The 13486-nt window shown below is 33.5% G+C and overlaps 1 protein-coding gene across 1 annotated transcript in view; it reads left to right on the top strand.

Moving 5' to 3' along the window:
* The window catches only part of LOC149066979 (DNA-dependent protein kinase catalytic subunit-like), a 133420-nt gene that overhangs the window by 54827 nt on the left and 65107 nt on the right, over nt 1-13486 (top strand). Inside the window, exons 38-47 of the mRNA XM_089252858.1 lie at nt 1443-1578; nt 1703-1795; nt 2507-2571; nt 3007-3109; nt 4236-4363; nt 4874-5084; nt 8213-8388; nt 9448-9616; nt 10386-10451; nt 11639-11830. Coding sequence (XP_089108984.1) covers nt 1443-1578; nt 1703-1795; nt 2507-2571; nt 3007-3109; nt 4236-4363; nt 4874-5084; nt 8213-8388; nt 9448-9616; nt 10386-10451; nt 11639-11830 — 1339 coding nt within the window. The remainder of the gene's footprint in view (nt 1-1442; nt 1579-1702; nt 1796-2506; nt 2572-3006; nt 3110-4235; nt 4364-4873; nt 5085-8212; nt 8389-9447; nt 9617-10385; nt 10452-11638; nt 11831-13486) is intronic.

Here is a 13486-nt window from a genome sequence, read left to right as displayed (position 1 = left end):
CGACCATAATTATAACCTATATATAGGTTATAATTATGGTCACACTATGTGTAACTCACAAATATATTTTTTGACACTCTTATCTGAATCTACCAAAAATGAGAATATTTTTGGTAGAAATTACAATATAAAGTTAGTTGTTTCTATCAAAAGGGAACATATCCACCTTTTTCATTCACTTCAGTATTTTTCATCTCTCTATAATGGACGCCAATGGGACCGGAAATGTTTTTCTGCTAATAATGGAAAGAAAGATGGATTGATTCTGTGTTGATGTAATTTAAAAGTGTGCCGTCAGTGTGAGGTGTCCACCAACAGGAGTGTCCCTTATGGGAGGTTCCACTGTAGAATGATCATGTTTCTAATGTTAATGACGAGAGGACAGTAAGGGTATCTTTCTGGGCCAATAAAAACCTGGAATCAACAGGTGACGTAGAAATTTCCAATTTTTCAGCTTAAATTTTAATCCATTTTAAAGCACTTCCACTAGTTTTCTTTCAAAACGGAACATTTTGAAAATTTAAATGTAGGTAACTCTTTGAATGGTGATCAAGAAACATATTATTTAGATGTTCTTCTACCATTCCTGCATACTACCGGCTATTTTATATTTTTGCAAATTTTTATTCACAAACATTCACAAATTTTTTATTTCCACTGTAAAGTAAATTTATCAAAAGTGGAAATGTTCCCTTTTGAAAATAAGCTCCTCAATTTATATCATCTCCCTCATTCCAGAAGCACGAATGTCCTTGGGGGGGGGGGGAATGGGGAAATGACGTTTGAATGTTTACTCTACCCATGCTACGCAATGGAAGTTATTTTCTTAAAATGTTTTGCAACAGGTGTTTCAATAGGGATACACACTCACATTTCAAGCAAAATTTAGATAGTAAAATAAGGTAACCAATCAGCTGATAAAAAAAAGAAGGGAAATTTACACATGTGTGCTCTTGGCATGGGGGGGGGGGGGTTATGTATATGAAAACTTCGGCTAAAATAAATTGATTATTTTGTTTACAATTTTCATGGGTGGAGATACAGGGGGTACCCCCCTCCAGTATCAAAGGTGGAGCCTACTGATCTAATGTATATGCGTATATATGAATGGACACCATCATCATGCCCCCCCCCCCCACTTATCTATTACTGTCTATCTCTGCCGATGATTATTTTGTATTTTTTCTATTTTTAGAAACTTCAATTTTTTTCCAGATGTTCCGTTTGAAAGTAGAGTGGATCCCATATTTTTTTTTGGATAACTGAATAAAATACTTGGTTTTTATAAAAAATTATCATGCCATGTTAAAAAAAATTCTTCCCTTGTAGAATATTTCATCCTAATAGATAACATGATTGTTGATTTCATTATTTATGATTTACTTTCCCGAAGAACTTAATGCTTTGTATTATTTTTTTTTTTCACTTCAAATTACTTTCAGGTATGGAAAATGTGTTCTCAAGTCCATCTTAAAATATTGGTCTGAGTTCTACTTTTGCTGGGAAAAGTCCTCATATTTTGATGTTATAGATTCAGCTCTTGCAATGATAACAAATATGATTATCATCGATTCTGAGGTTGAAAAACATTCACAAATTTTTAAACTTTTTTTTTATTTCTTATTCTGAAGTGAAATATTAATTTTTGAATTATTTTTCCATACTGTTACTTGCAAAATTAGGTTTTTCATATGTATTTTAGGTAGCTGTGAATTTCTCTAAATTCTATGATGCATCTCTTTTTGAGTGTTATATGAAGATGTTGGGTGGCTCAAACTTTAGTTTTGACTTCAAAGTAAGCAATGAAATTATGCTCCTAGTTCATAAAACAGTTTTCCCATTTATAATTTTTTTTGGAAGCATAATTATATTGCTCATTTATTCCATTAATGTATATTGTTCCTTATAATTTCTCACAAGTCCTTGAAATAAGCAGAGGATGAAACAATTTGTAGGACTTCAGAGATTTATTTCACAGAAAAAAACTGTTTATACTTACTCACAAGCAGCGGAAATGCATTAAACAAATAATGTCTCTCTTTCAGAATCTATTTCTACTAACCAACCTCATTTTTAAAGACATAGATTTTCCAGAAATTCTACCATAGTACCAGACTGGTGGCACCACCGTATGGAGGTCAACGAACACCTTCTGGATCTTTTCCACATGATTTGAATGTTTATCTTTACACTTCTGGTTTAGCAACAGGAGATTATTGTCCCGAGGAGTTCTCCAGAAATTGTGCTGCTGATATTTTTCGTAACAGTATGCTGTCCTTGCATGAAAGAATCTCAAAATTTAACTCTGATGGGTATTGTGTTGTGTCCTTAGAAATGTGTGGCTCCTCCTTTTTTTTAAAATTTTTTGTTATGGTCTGAAATGCTGTAAATAATTTATGAGTTACAAAATAAAAGTATTCATGCAGAATTCAGTGTAATGAATTTATACATACTGTGCATAAATTTTGAAAGATTTAGAAATTAAAATTATTCATATTATTTACAGGTTAGAGCTTTGGATTTGCTGCCATTTTTTATCAATGATGTAGGAGAAGGGACTGAATGCATCAAGTAGGTTAATCAGATATATCAGATTGACTGACCTGCATTTTCAAAATTTATACTGTATTTATATGTAACATTATCTGGCATGCCAAGAAACAACGAGGGAGACCAGTATGCTAGGAATTATTCTGGCATGCCAGGAAATTCGAGTTATAGATTCCTTATTAAACCTTGCTTTTTTTCCTTCTGTCATGCCAGAAATGGACCAGACCCCTGAACATTTAAAAGCTGCTGTACTTTGAGTTTTACGGCATGCTGGCTAATACCATATACGTATAGGCACTCGAACTTCATAAGCTTTTAATTTAAATTACCAAGTAAATAGAAAAAAATATTTTTGAATCTTTGAAATTGATTCAAATCTCTGAGTGATTTATCGTTTCTCTATATATTTAACTATTTTACACAACATGCATATAATATATTGTCAATATATTTCAGGTCACACTTGAATGAAATTGTTGTATCTCATTTTCCAGTTAAAAGCACAGAGCTGGTTCCAGGTTCTTCACAATATAATTTATGTATATCAGCAGTTAAAAAGGTATTTTTTTAATTACCAGCAAATATTTAGATGAAAAGTTTGTATAGAATTTTTGGAAAAGAAATTGTAATTATAGAAAAATTGTTACAAGCCCTTTCATCTCAATGCACCTACCTAGAGGCATATGCAGAAAGGGGCAGACCATTCCCCCCCCCCCCCATTTTAAGACGATCAAAAATTAAAAATGTATGTAAATGTCTTTGTAAAACAATTAAAATATTTAAAGAAAATACCTTTATATGCTATCTTAATCAATTTTGATTTAAAAACCATTGTGAAAGTTAGTAACTGAAAATTTTATAAGAGAAATTTGTGTTTAGAATTTTCAGTTACCAATCTTCAAAAGGGTTTTTGCACTTTTCCAAGGTTGATCCTGATCATATCCTGCACCCCCCCCCCCCCAATCTATATTTTAAGAAATATCAAAATTAACTATATTTTCTTTTTGATACTAAATTGGCTGAAAATCTAACTACAGAGGTCTATAAAGTCTGTTCAAGTTGATGATATAGGAAGGTGGCATGTTCCTTCCATCTTCAATGAGATAATCTTGGCAAGTTCTGATGAAGCACCCCCTCGAGAAGAATAGACTCGGTCGAGACAGAGTTTCAACATTTTGCAACAGATGGCACCCCGAATTTTAATTTAAAGATCACTTGCTCTCAGAAAATACAAAGGTGAACTCGCCAAACGTAAACATCACTTCCCCCAACATTTTACTTGTGTGTGGTTTCTGACCACAGCTGTCCATTAGAGCTAAAACGCGTAAACCAGTAATAGGAAAAAAATTATTTGTCTTAAAAATGTTTTAAAAATGTTTCTGTGAATTAAAACCAGGCAAAACTTGACCATGAAACTTCTTTATTATCTAAAAAACAAGGTTAACAAAGTTATAAAAGTTATTTATGCAAGGATCCAGTAATATTTGTATGCATATACAGTGAAACTTGTGTAAGACGGACACTGTATGAGACGGAAACCGGTCTTAAACAGAATCAAAATATAGTCTGTTCAATGATTATTATTTTATTTGCACCTTTATAAAACTGAATATTATTTCAGTCCATTGATGTTCTGTTTCATACAGGTTTTACTGTACTACCGTTTTGTTTTGCTTTATTTTTAGTTTTTCACTGCCCTCAAACTCACTGGAAGCATCGTCTTGCTAGAAATTCTGACTATGCTCTTCTGTAGTGAAGAAAACCATATCTTAAAGGACGAATTTCAGACGTGTCTGATGAGTCTTATCAGAAAGTGAATATGTTTTTTTTTCTGTATAACTACAGTACCTATTGATCAAAGTTATGCCTAATGTTTTAAATAAACGCCTTCTTGTTTTAGTCTTGGTAATAAATTCATCAATCGCCTCTAATTTTATGTTTTTAATAGCAATTTAGATGTGCTATTTCAGTTTCCCAAACTTTTTTTGCCTATCACCTTCTTCTCCCTGCTCAGAATTGCCCACTTTGAGAAACACTGCTCTATTTCAAATGTTCCTGCAATCCCCAAAGCAGAATATGCAAATTATGTGATGTATGTCGCAGAACAATCAGTGCTTCTGCAGAAAAATCTGGAAGAATGAAAAAAAAAATAGGAAATATACTACTGTGGGAATTTGTACCTCAGAAGATATTTCCAGTCAGTCAAAGGCTCATTGCAGAAAAATGCAAACATTCTGCTTTGGGGCCTGAAATACTGCATGGAAAATACATTTTTGTAGTTTTTATTGGTTAGATTTGAGTAATTATTTTTTTTTGTTTTTAGTTTTCCAGTTCATAAGCATCAGAAACTTGCTGAGATTCCCTTCAAGTTAGTCAACTCAGATATAACCAACCTCTCACCAAATGCACAATTAGCAGTGATGGACAGTGTGTGTCTTTCACTCATGTCCAGTATCGGGTTGTCTGCATTCATCAACTTCTTTGTTTCAAATATTGGTGCAATCATGAATACATTGAAATGCCGCAAGTCTTTTGTAGGTACAGTTTGATTTCTCATGAATGTAATAAGCTGAAATGCTGTTATAAATATTAATAAATTATGCACATTGTGTGAAATTTGTAAGAATACTTAAGAAAATGATTGAAAATGTTGCTATTTTGTGTTATAAATGCATCCAATCTTTAATTTTATTTCTTCATAAAAAAAAAAACCGTCCGTGGGTTTTTGGGGCACCATTATAAAAGATAATGACGATCAGAAGGTTTTAATGAATAAACATAATTTATTTACTACGGACACATAGAAAAATACAGGACTTCACATTCGCATGGTTTCTTATTATCTCTGCCCAAAAACATTCAATTTTTTATCGCAGCTTGTGCCTTGTTAGTCACAATCATTCACACCAGAAAAATTTGAAGCATGATGTCGTATGCATCATTTACACCAGTGGTTCCCAACCTTTTTCAGTCCGTGTACCCCCAGCTGGCTCGGTTACTTTCTGCGTACCCCCAACCCTGAATCCTTCAGACCCACTCCAATCTGTTTGACCCATTACAGTTTTCGAGAAAAACTTAAAAAAACTTACATGTTGAATTAAATTAAATGGTCTATTTTTTCATTTTTCAAGTAAGCAAACAAATTAACACAAAGATCGGGAAAGGAATTAATGTGATGTTTGGGACTGTATTGAATTACAAAGTTTTGAAAAATTAAGCTCAAAAGCGGATAAATACAAACTAAAATCTGGAGATGCGTTCAATTTGCTTCTATATTTATTTTTTATGTAAATATACGAAAAAAACGCCCGTTCAACAAACTCTGTGCTAACAAACGGCAACAAAAACAGTATTTCTTTTCTAGAAAGTTCAACGTATTCATCACTGCGGCAAGCGCAAAACTGACTAGTTTCACCATTCCGTCATTGAAGAGGATTGTCAGAAGGGTATCTGATGTGAGCTCTAGCAATTTCCCCTTTTCTGGAATTGCCAATAAAGCCGGTTCGAAATACTTTGAAAGGATTAGATGTCCACCGATCACCCATTTCTGGCTCTGAAAAATATTTTTCAAACGAAGATTTTAATCCTTCCAAGTGACAGAGTGTTAAATTTAGCTCAGCTTGTGGCAAGAAATCGTGAAGTGTTTCAAACACTTCCTAAAAAAAGGCCACCTCTTGCCAAAGTTCAAGCAGCCACGTCAGGACTTAACCCCGGGACAACCACCTAACTTCGGTGTGCAATAGCAAAGCGTTGTGAAGGATGTCCATGTCTTCACACAACAATTTAAACAATCTGTAGTTGGTAGAATTCACCTTGACAAAGTTGACAACCTTGACCGCTTCATCAAGAAGAACATTTCGCAAATTTGGAGACAACGGTTTCGATGCAGGGATCCGTCTGTAAATATAGTAGCGAGTCCATTTCATTTTCTGAGTGACTTCTGCCACGACGGCCTGAGTAGCAACCTTCCGAGGATTTTCCTCCATCTGTTGTGAGCCCAATGCATTTTGACCATTAAATTCTTTTTTCAAGGATTAATTGCTTCAAATAAGTCTTTAATAGTCATATGACCCCTTCAATGGGTGACAAATAAAAAGATATGATTTACTTCAAATTCTCTTTCAAGTACTTAGCAATCACAAGTAGCACAGAATATTGAGCAACGTCTGTACTTTCATAGACTTGGGTAGAAAAAAAATTTACAACCTTTGACGTGACTTATGACTGTGCTCTCAACATCGTCTGACATGTCCTGTATTCTTCGAGACACCGTATTATTTGAGAGAGGTATTAAACTCATTATAAGAGCACTTTCCTCTGCAAACGTGCATCTGACAGCAAATTTTCACCAATAGTGGGATTTTTTCCTCATCTCGCAATACAATAGCTAATGTAGTTGGAGGTTTTGGTAGCTTTGGCAGAATCAGTTTTGGAAGATTCAAAATATGTTTTCCCATTTACAGGTGCACGGTATTTCATTTTGGTGTTTCAGTCCGCTTCCGCAAAGATATAATTTTTAGCCACTGATCCATAGCGCAATTCACATGAGTAGTAGGTGCTTGGTAAAAAATAACACACACATGCCTCAATACAAACAACCACAACAAAAGTTAAGCATGACACGGATTAATTCTTTGCTTTTATGCACAGCCCGGCATGTGTCAACAATCAAATCTGAAACGCCGAACAAAAGTGAGCCGAGAGGAAGGAGTGCCTGAATCCGGATTATAGGTTGGGCGATGGCAGGACGAGGGAAGGCCGAACCTTCCAGCGGACGCAGTCCCTCTTTCATAGAAGATTTTATTGATAGGGAAGTCAATATATTACAACTGACAATATTAGTAAAAACCTCTACCTACTTTAAAAAAATTTTTTTAATGTTTTTTAATCATTTTGCTCTTTTTTAGATGAATGGCCGCCATTACCATTTTCTTTTCGCGTACCCCCTAACGGCCTCTTGTGTACCCCCTGGGCTACACATACCCCCGGTTGGGAACCACTGGTCTACATGATAGGTAAAAATTCTACTAGAGGACGCGGTTGCTACAAGGAGATTTTTGAATTTCATAAACAATATTCTCAACAATTGGTTCGGCTGATACATTACTTCATTCCCAATAACTGTCACTGTGTCCTGAGTAAAAGATGTCGGAATAAATACTTCAAAATCCCAGACAATAAGAAATTGTTTTTCAGTCAACAGACACACATTTGCATTCACTATAATTTTTACTATTGTGTATAAATTATAAAATGTCTGAAAAGTTATGATCAAAATTTTAATGTCAGTATTCAAATAGAGGAATTTTTATCTTGGTTTCTGTCTGTGTTGTTTTGCATAAAAATAGAATACATTGTAAAATTACAGAAACTTTCAAGGATTTCTCAAAAATGAGTTGTTTTTCCTGAAAAACAATTTGCAAAATCTTGTCTCTAATTTAAAAAAATTGTGGATGAAAAATTTTCAGTGAAAATGGTTAATTATTAAATATTTCACATGATTACAGGTTTGTCGTTACCTAATATATGCATTTTGTCTGTTTGATACAGAACATTTGGAAGTGTATAGAAAACAAGTACAGCTTGCAAGAAATAATGAAACAAATATTTTCACTCGTACAATAATTGAAGTAAGTTCATTATATGTTTCTTCTGTATTCAGGATCCAGTTGCTAGGAAAGTTCAATTAGTGTCAAAAATTGGAGCATTCAAGCTGATAGAAATACTTTATACTCGGCTGACAAAAGACCAAGTGCATTCTGTGGAATCTCAGATTGTAAGAGCTTATGCCCAAGATAGGCCCCAAACTGGTAAAGAACTGACCACAGATGTAACAAAGTAAGCATTAATGCATGAAGTAATTCTGCTCAGCATTTTGCATGAAGTACAGTCGAGCCTCAATTTAATGAATCGGAAGAAACCAACAATTTTATTCGTTAAATTGAGGAAATCGTTTAATCTGGGTCAAATTTATCAGGAGCATAAACACACTAGAAACAACAAATCTTAAAAGCTAATTACTTGATGTTGCTGTTATAACACTTATTTCTTACAATAATTGAAAAAAATATACAGTATATAAACCTTAGGGGGGGAAGTCAGGATTGCATGAAAAAATTACTCGATAGAAGTTTGCTTGGTACATTCAACATTTCTATCAAATTTTGTAAGAAAATGTCCGTTTTGTTTTTGTAATTTTTTTGCTAACTTAAAAACACTTTCTCTTCAGACATAACCCTCCATTCCTTGCTTGTCAAGACAGAACACAAACTTGTAGTGACTTTATTTCTTTACTAAAATCTTAACATGCATACAGTACAATGTTTTATGGTAGTAGTGTACATCAGTTGGCCGCTCAAACTTTTTTTCAAACACTAAATTTGTATATTATTCACTAATTGTTTAAGTTAATAAAATAATTTATTATTAATTTTATATTGTTGTCTCCTTTACTCAAAAAAGAAGAGAAGCAGATATCTACTCCTTTTTTTTTTGTTGTATAAAAAGAGCTGAATGTCAAATCATGGAAAGTCAAATCTTCCAATTTTGGGTGAGGAGAAATAAAAAAAGAAATTGAAGCTATATAGTTTGGAAAAAAAATTGTTTTATCGAGGGTTTTCATTCATTAAATGGGAGTGAGATTTGACTTTTATTTTAAGTTTCAGAAAAAAATCTGTTAAATCAAGGAATTTGTTAAGATTCGTTCAAATCAGAGTTCTTTTTTCTGGGTTCAACTGTAATTTTTTAAATTAGTGATGAATTGCAATAATGGTTTTTGTAGCTAGAATAATTGTGTATTCCATAACAAGAGGAACAAAAAAAATTTTTTTAATGTGATAAATATATAAAATCCTATAAAATATATATTCATAAATTTATATGCATTTTTCTTTGTAGAATTGCCTTAGAATTCAAGAAAGATAATGTTGAGGCTAAAGATGAATTAGCGGATCTATCTTACAAGTTTTGTTGCTCATCTTTCAATGCTCTGGTAGCTGTTATATCTTGCACTCAAAATGACCTGAAGTTTTACAATGCCTTCATTTTCAAAGAAAACCAAGTCAAGGTAATTGAAAGCGATATCATAACATTATTAAAAGATGCATGAGAGTAATTCTTGTAGATTTATAGACATTCAATATTGTGAAGAGCCAATGGTGGAGAACATTTATTTCTTTGATAAACAAGAAATGATATTCGTTTCATTCTTTTATATGTGGGAGAAATTTAAGTTTTTTCAAGCTATGCTATTTAATTTCATCATAGTGCAGTAATGTCTAAGAATATCACAGTCACTGTCTCATTTTGTATCTAAGGGCTCTGTACATTATTTAAATTTCATTTCACCATATGAAAGAATCTAGAGAGGTTTCTATTATTTGTAGAAAGCACATGTTTTAAAAATGCTTAGTTTTTAATCAACATTGCAAAATATTTTAAAATATCTTCCTCCAGGTATAAGTAACCAGAGGAAAGGGTTGATTACAGGGTCGATAAAAGTAAAAAAATTGATATCTTGATTGTTAAATTGTTATAGTATTTTTTTATTGAAAGACTTTTCTCTAAAAGTGTGTCGTATGCTGTAACACTGCGAAAACAAAGTATAAATCTGTTGTTGTCTCCATAAAAGCATGAAACAAGCGATAGCAGAAGGGTCACTAATGTGTTTGTATTTTTTCGAGGAATGTGTATTCCTGTTTTGTCCTATTTCATGAGAACTACCTAGATATATGTGCATGTATAAATTTTTAAGAATCTTGCTATTTCTGTATTACCATATCTATTGAGATATTAACAGAATGGAATGAATGACATTATTCTGTTTTACTTTGCAGGGTGAAAGAATTTGGGAAAATATTGTCAATCCAGCCAAAGAATATAAATTTGAAATAGAGATTGATGTAGGTTTTTTTAAATTAATTTTCAATATCGGTTTTGTACTAATGCTAATAAACTGAAACCAAGATTTAAAGATGGGGCCACAGAACCGGCATTAAAAGAATTTGAGATGCTAAAGAAAGGTACTGCATTAGAAGCCTCTGTGCGGTCGTGTGGTCATTGTGCTGGACTCTCATCCTGAGGATCCAGGTTTGAACCCTGTTGACGGTACAGTGGTGGTTGGCTGAAGTTGGTTTTCTGCGGTTTTCCAGCTTTGAGGTGCAAATGCAAACCGGTCTCCCATTCAAAAAAGTGTCTCTGCAGAGAGCAGGCAGACCTACAACACAATACGGACATAACATGAAAATTCAAGCATTTCCATCTTTACTTCAGAAAATGAAAGACAGATGGCAGTATGAACACAAAACAAGCGCAACTCTTCAACAGATACATTAGGGGGCTATACATTCGGAACACACATTCCGGCACGTGCCGATTCGTTAGAAATTCCGAAGAGGAATGTCTACGAGGTGCATGTGTAAGTGTGCCTCATACCAGGGGTGCACAACTTTTTCTGTCTGTGAGCCAGATATGTGCGATTAAGTAGTAGTAGTAGAAACACTGTAATCTGGATACCTTGGTGATTCCAGATTAGGAAATTTTTTATATTATGCATCTTTATTTGACAAATTTAATCACTTAACTGCTCAAATAAGCCTATTATTACTTTTATGCATGTTTTTTTTTTTTGAACGATCATTAGTAAAGTAAAATGTGTAGTTATACATAATTAAAATACATGAAAAAACCTTTTACCCATAAATTCATGATTAAAAATTCCGTAATTTTTTTTAATATTCCTATATTATAAATTCAGATTATTTAAATAAGTACTGCTTGTACATTCCAATAAGCTCAAATTTTTGGCAATTATAGCACATGTTTTGCATTCAGTGCAAATATCAACTTTGATGCCATAGTAGCTGTCTTCAACAGAGTTTTATGAAATATAGTGTGCTAGTAATTCTTTAAAGCTTCCACAGAGACACTTTTCTGCTTGAACAACTATTCAAAGTGTATTTCACATATTAATCTGTTTTACTTAATACTGAAAAAGTTGAGTTGAAAAAAAAGGAAATGTTCAAGTTTTCATTGAGTGGATTCCTGAAATTAATATCATTGTTCTTGTATGGGTCTTTATTTACGGCAGGCACCTTTAGAGAGACAGAAACGTTTCATCGCCATCAGACACCATGTGAGGAGCTCCAGAGAGAATGAGGAAGATAATGAACAGATGGATGTAGAAATTGAATCATCTCTTCACTTGATGGCATCTCAACATTTGGCTACCAGCAGCTTGGCTGAAGACATAAGCAAATTTGACTTTTCAACTACTGAACAGGTACATCAAACAAGTCACTTTGATTAACTTTCTTTTCTTTTTCACAAAAATGAGATAATGCTTTAGGGTCATTCCACGTGACCAACGTAACATTCACAGCCGAAATGAGCTCTGTTTTTTGCTTGTAAATAATGGAATTTTATAAAAAGGTAGTTTTAAAAGTTATAAAACTTGTGCACCACAGCAGGGAATGGTATAAAAATTGTTGAATGCATAATTTTTACTCAATCTATTAATTTTTTTTCATAAATAGTGGCTGTGACTAATGTAACAGCTTTTATACCCCCTTAAAAAAATACTTCATTTCTTTTAGCAATTCCTCTGAATCTACATGTTTTCAAGTCCCCAATTTCTTCACATTATAGCTTTCAAGTGTTGAGTTTAATTTAATATACCTGCCAAAGCATCAAATTAAATAACTTTTTTTTAAAAAAATTATTTGTGCTCAAGTGCGTGTGACCAACGTAACGTGACCAACGTAACTTGCGAAATTGTAATATAAAAAACACATGTAAGCGGAGTAAATGGAAGCCAAATTCTTTTTATTTGCAAAGTATTGCTTATAAATTGATGTTTTCTGCGAATGGAATTAGGTCTCCAGTGTTTGTGTACATTTTTACACGCATGTTGGCAACTTTACATACCGAATGGGCAGATTTAATTCCATTTAGTGGATTCGTACCCCTAAACAGTTTTTCCATTTCTGCCATCTTATCATCAATGACATCTGTGGATATATATATGCATTTGATGTTCAGGCTACTTTGGTCCACTTCTTTGAAGAATTCACTTGCATCAGCTATGTGAGTTTTACCTTGCAAGACCTTTTTCCAAACATGGCGCTTCAGGAATGCCCCAATGCCATCATGAGGACCTTTTCCATGGTAAGATGCACAAAAGTTCCACTCTGAAATTAAATTCGAACACGACATTGCAGCCATTGAGTAACGATTCTTGAAATGTGCAGCAGCACCATCGCTCCAAATTGTAGCCTTTCTTACTGAAACATTGGTGTTTTTTTGAAAATCCGCTATCAAATATTCATTAAAAATCTTAACTTCATAGGATGTATGTTTTTTTGTGTCGGATATAATTGCATATGACTTTTTTTCTAAATCATCATCTAGTTGTTTTCTGTAATATATTACAGCAGTATATATGGTTACAGTTGGGTCCTTGTCACTTTTCCAGTGAGCTGCCATCACTTCATTTTGGTGTTTTATTTGATAGTTTTGAGCAAAATCTGTTTGGAGTAGGATCTCATTTAGCAGCAAATTATCTTTCTGCTTCCTCAGCTCCACTGCTTGACGAGTTATGTTGTAGACATGTTCTGCAATTTTCATAGTCTGTTTTGCTAACTCTGAAGTAAACAAACTAGGGGTGAATTTTTTTTTCTTCTAACTTACGTCTATTCCACTGCTGCACACACACACCTTCAGGTTTAACTTCCACAGAGTTAGAAATTGCCTCAAAAAACCTGTGGTGAACATGTTACACATTCTGCTTTCATGCAATCAGCAGACTTCGTATCACATACGATCATAGCCAAAAGATCGTTCACAGATTTAATAGTGGAATTTCCCCATGCACATGAATGTATTAGAAAAGATATGTTTTCACAATAAGGGCAACAACAAACTTCTTGATCTTTAGAAC

The sequence above is a fragment of the Pholcus phalangioides genome, unplaced genomic scaffold (assembly GCF_987345545.1).
Source record: "Pholcus phalangioides strain wild (caught in Gottingen) unplaced genomic scaffold, Ppha-v1.0 ptg000031l_1, whole genome shotgun sequence".
In the NCBI taxonomy this organism is placed as follows: Eukaryota; Metazoa; Arthropoda; class Arachnida; order Araneae; family Pholcidae; genus Pholcus; species Pholcus phalangioides.
The sequence above is the reverse complement of the archived record's forward strand: the minus strand, read 5'-3'. Positions and strand labels throughout refer to the sequence as shown.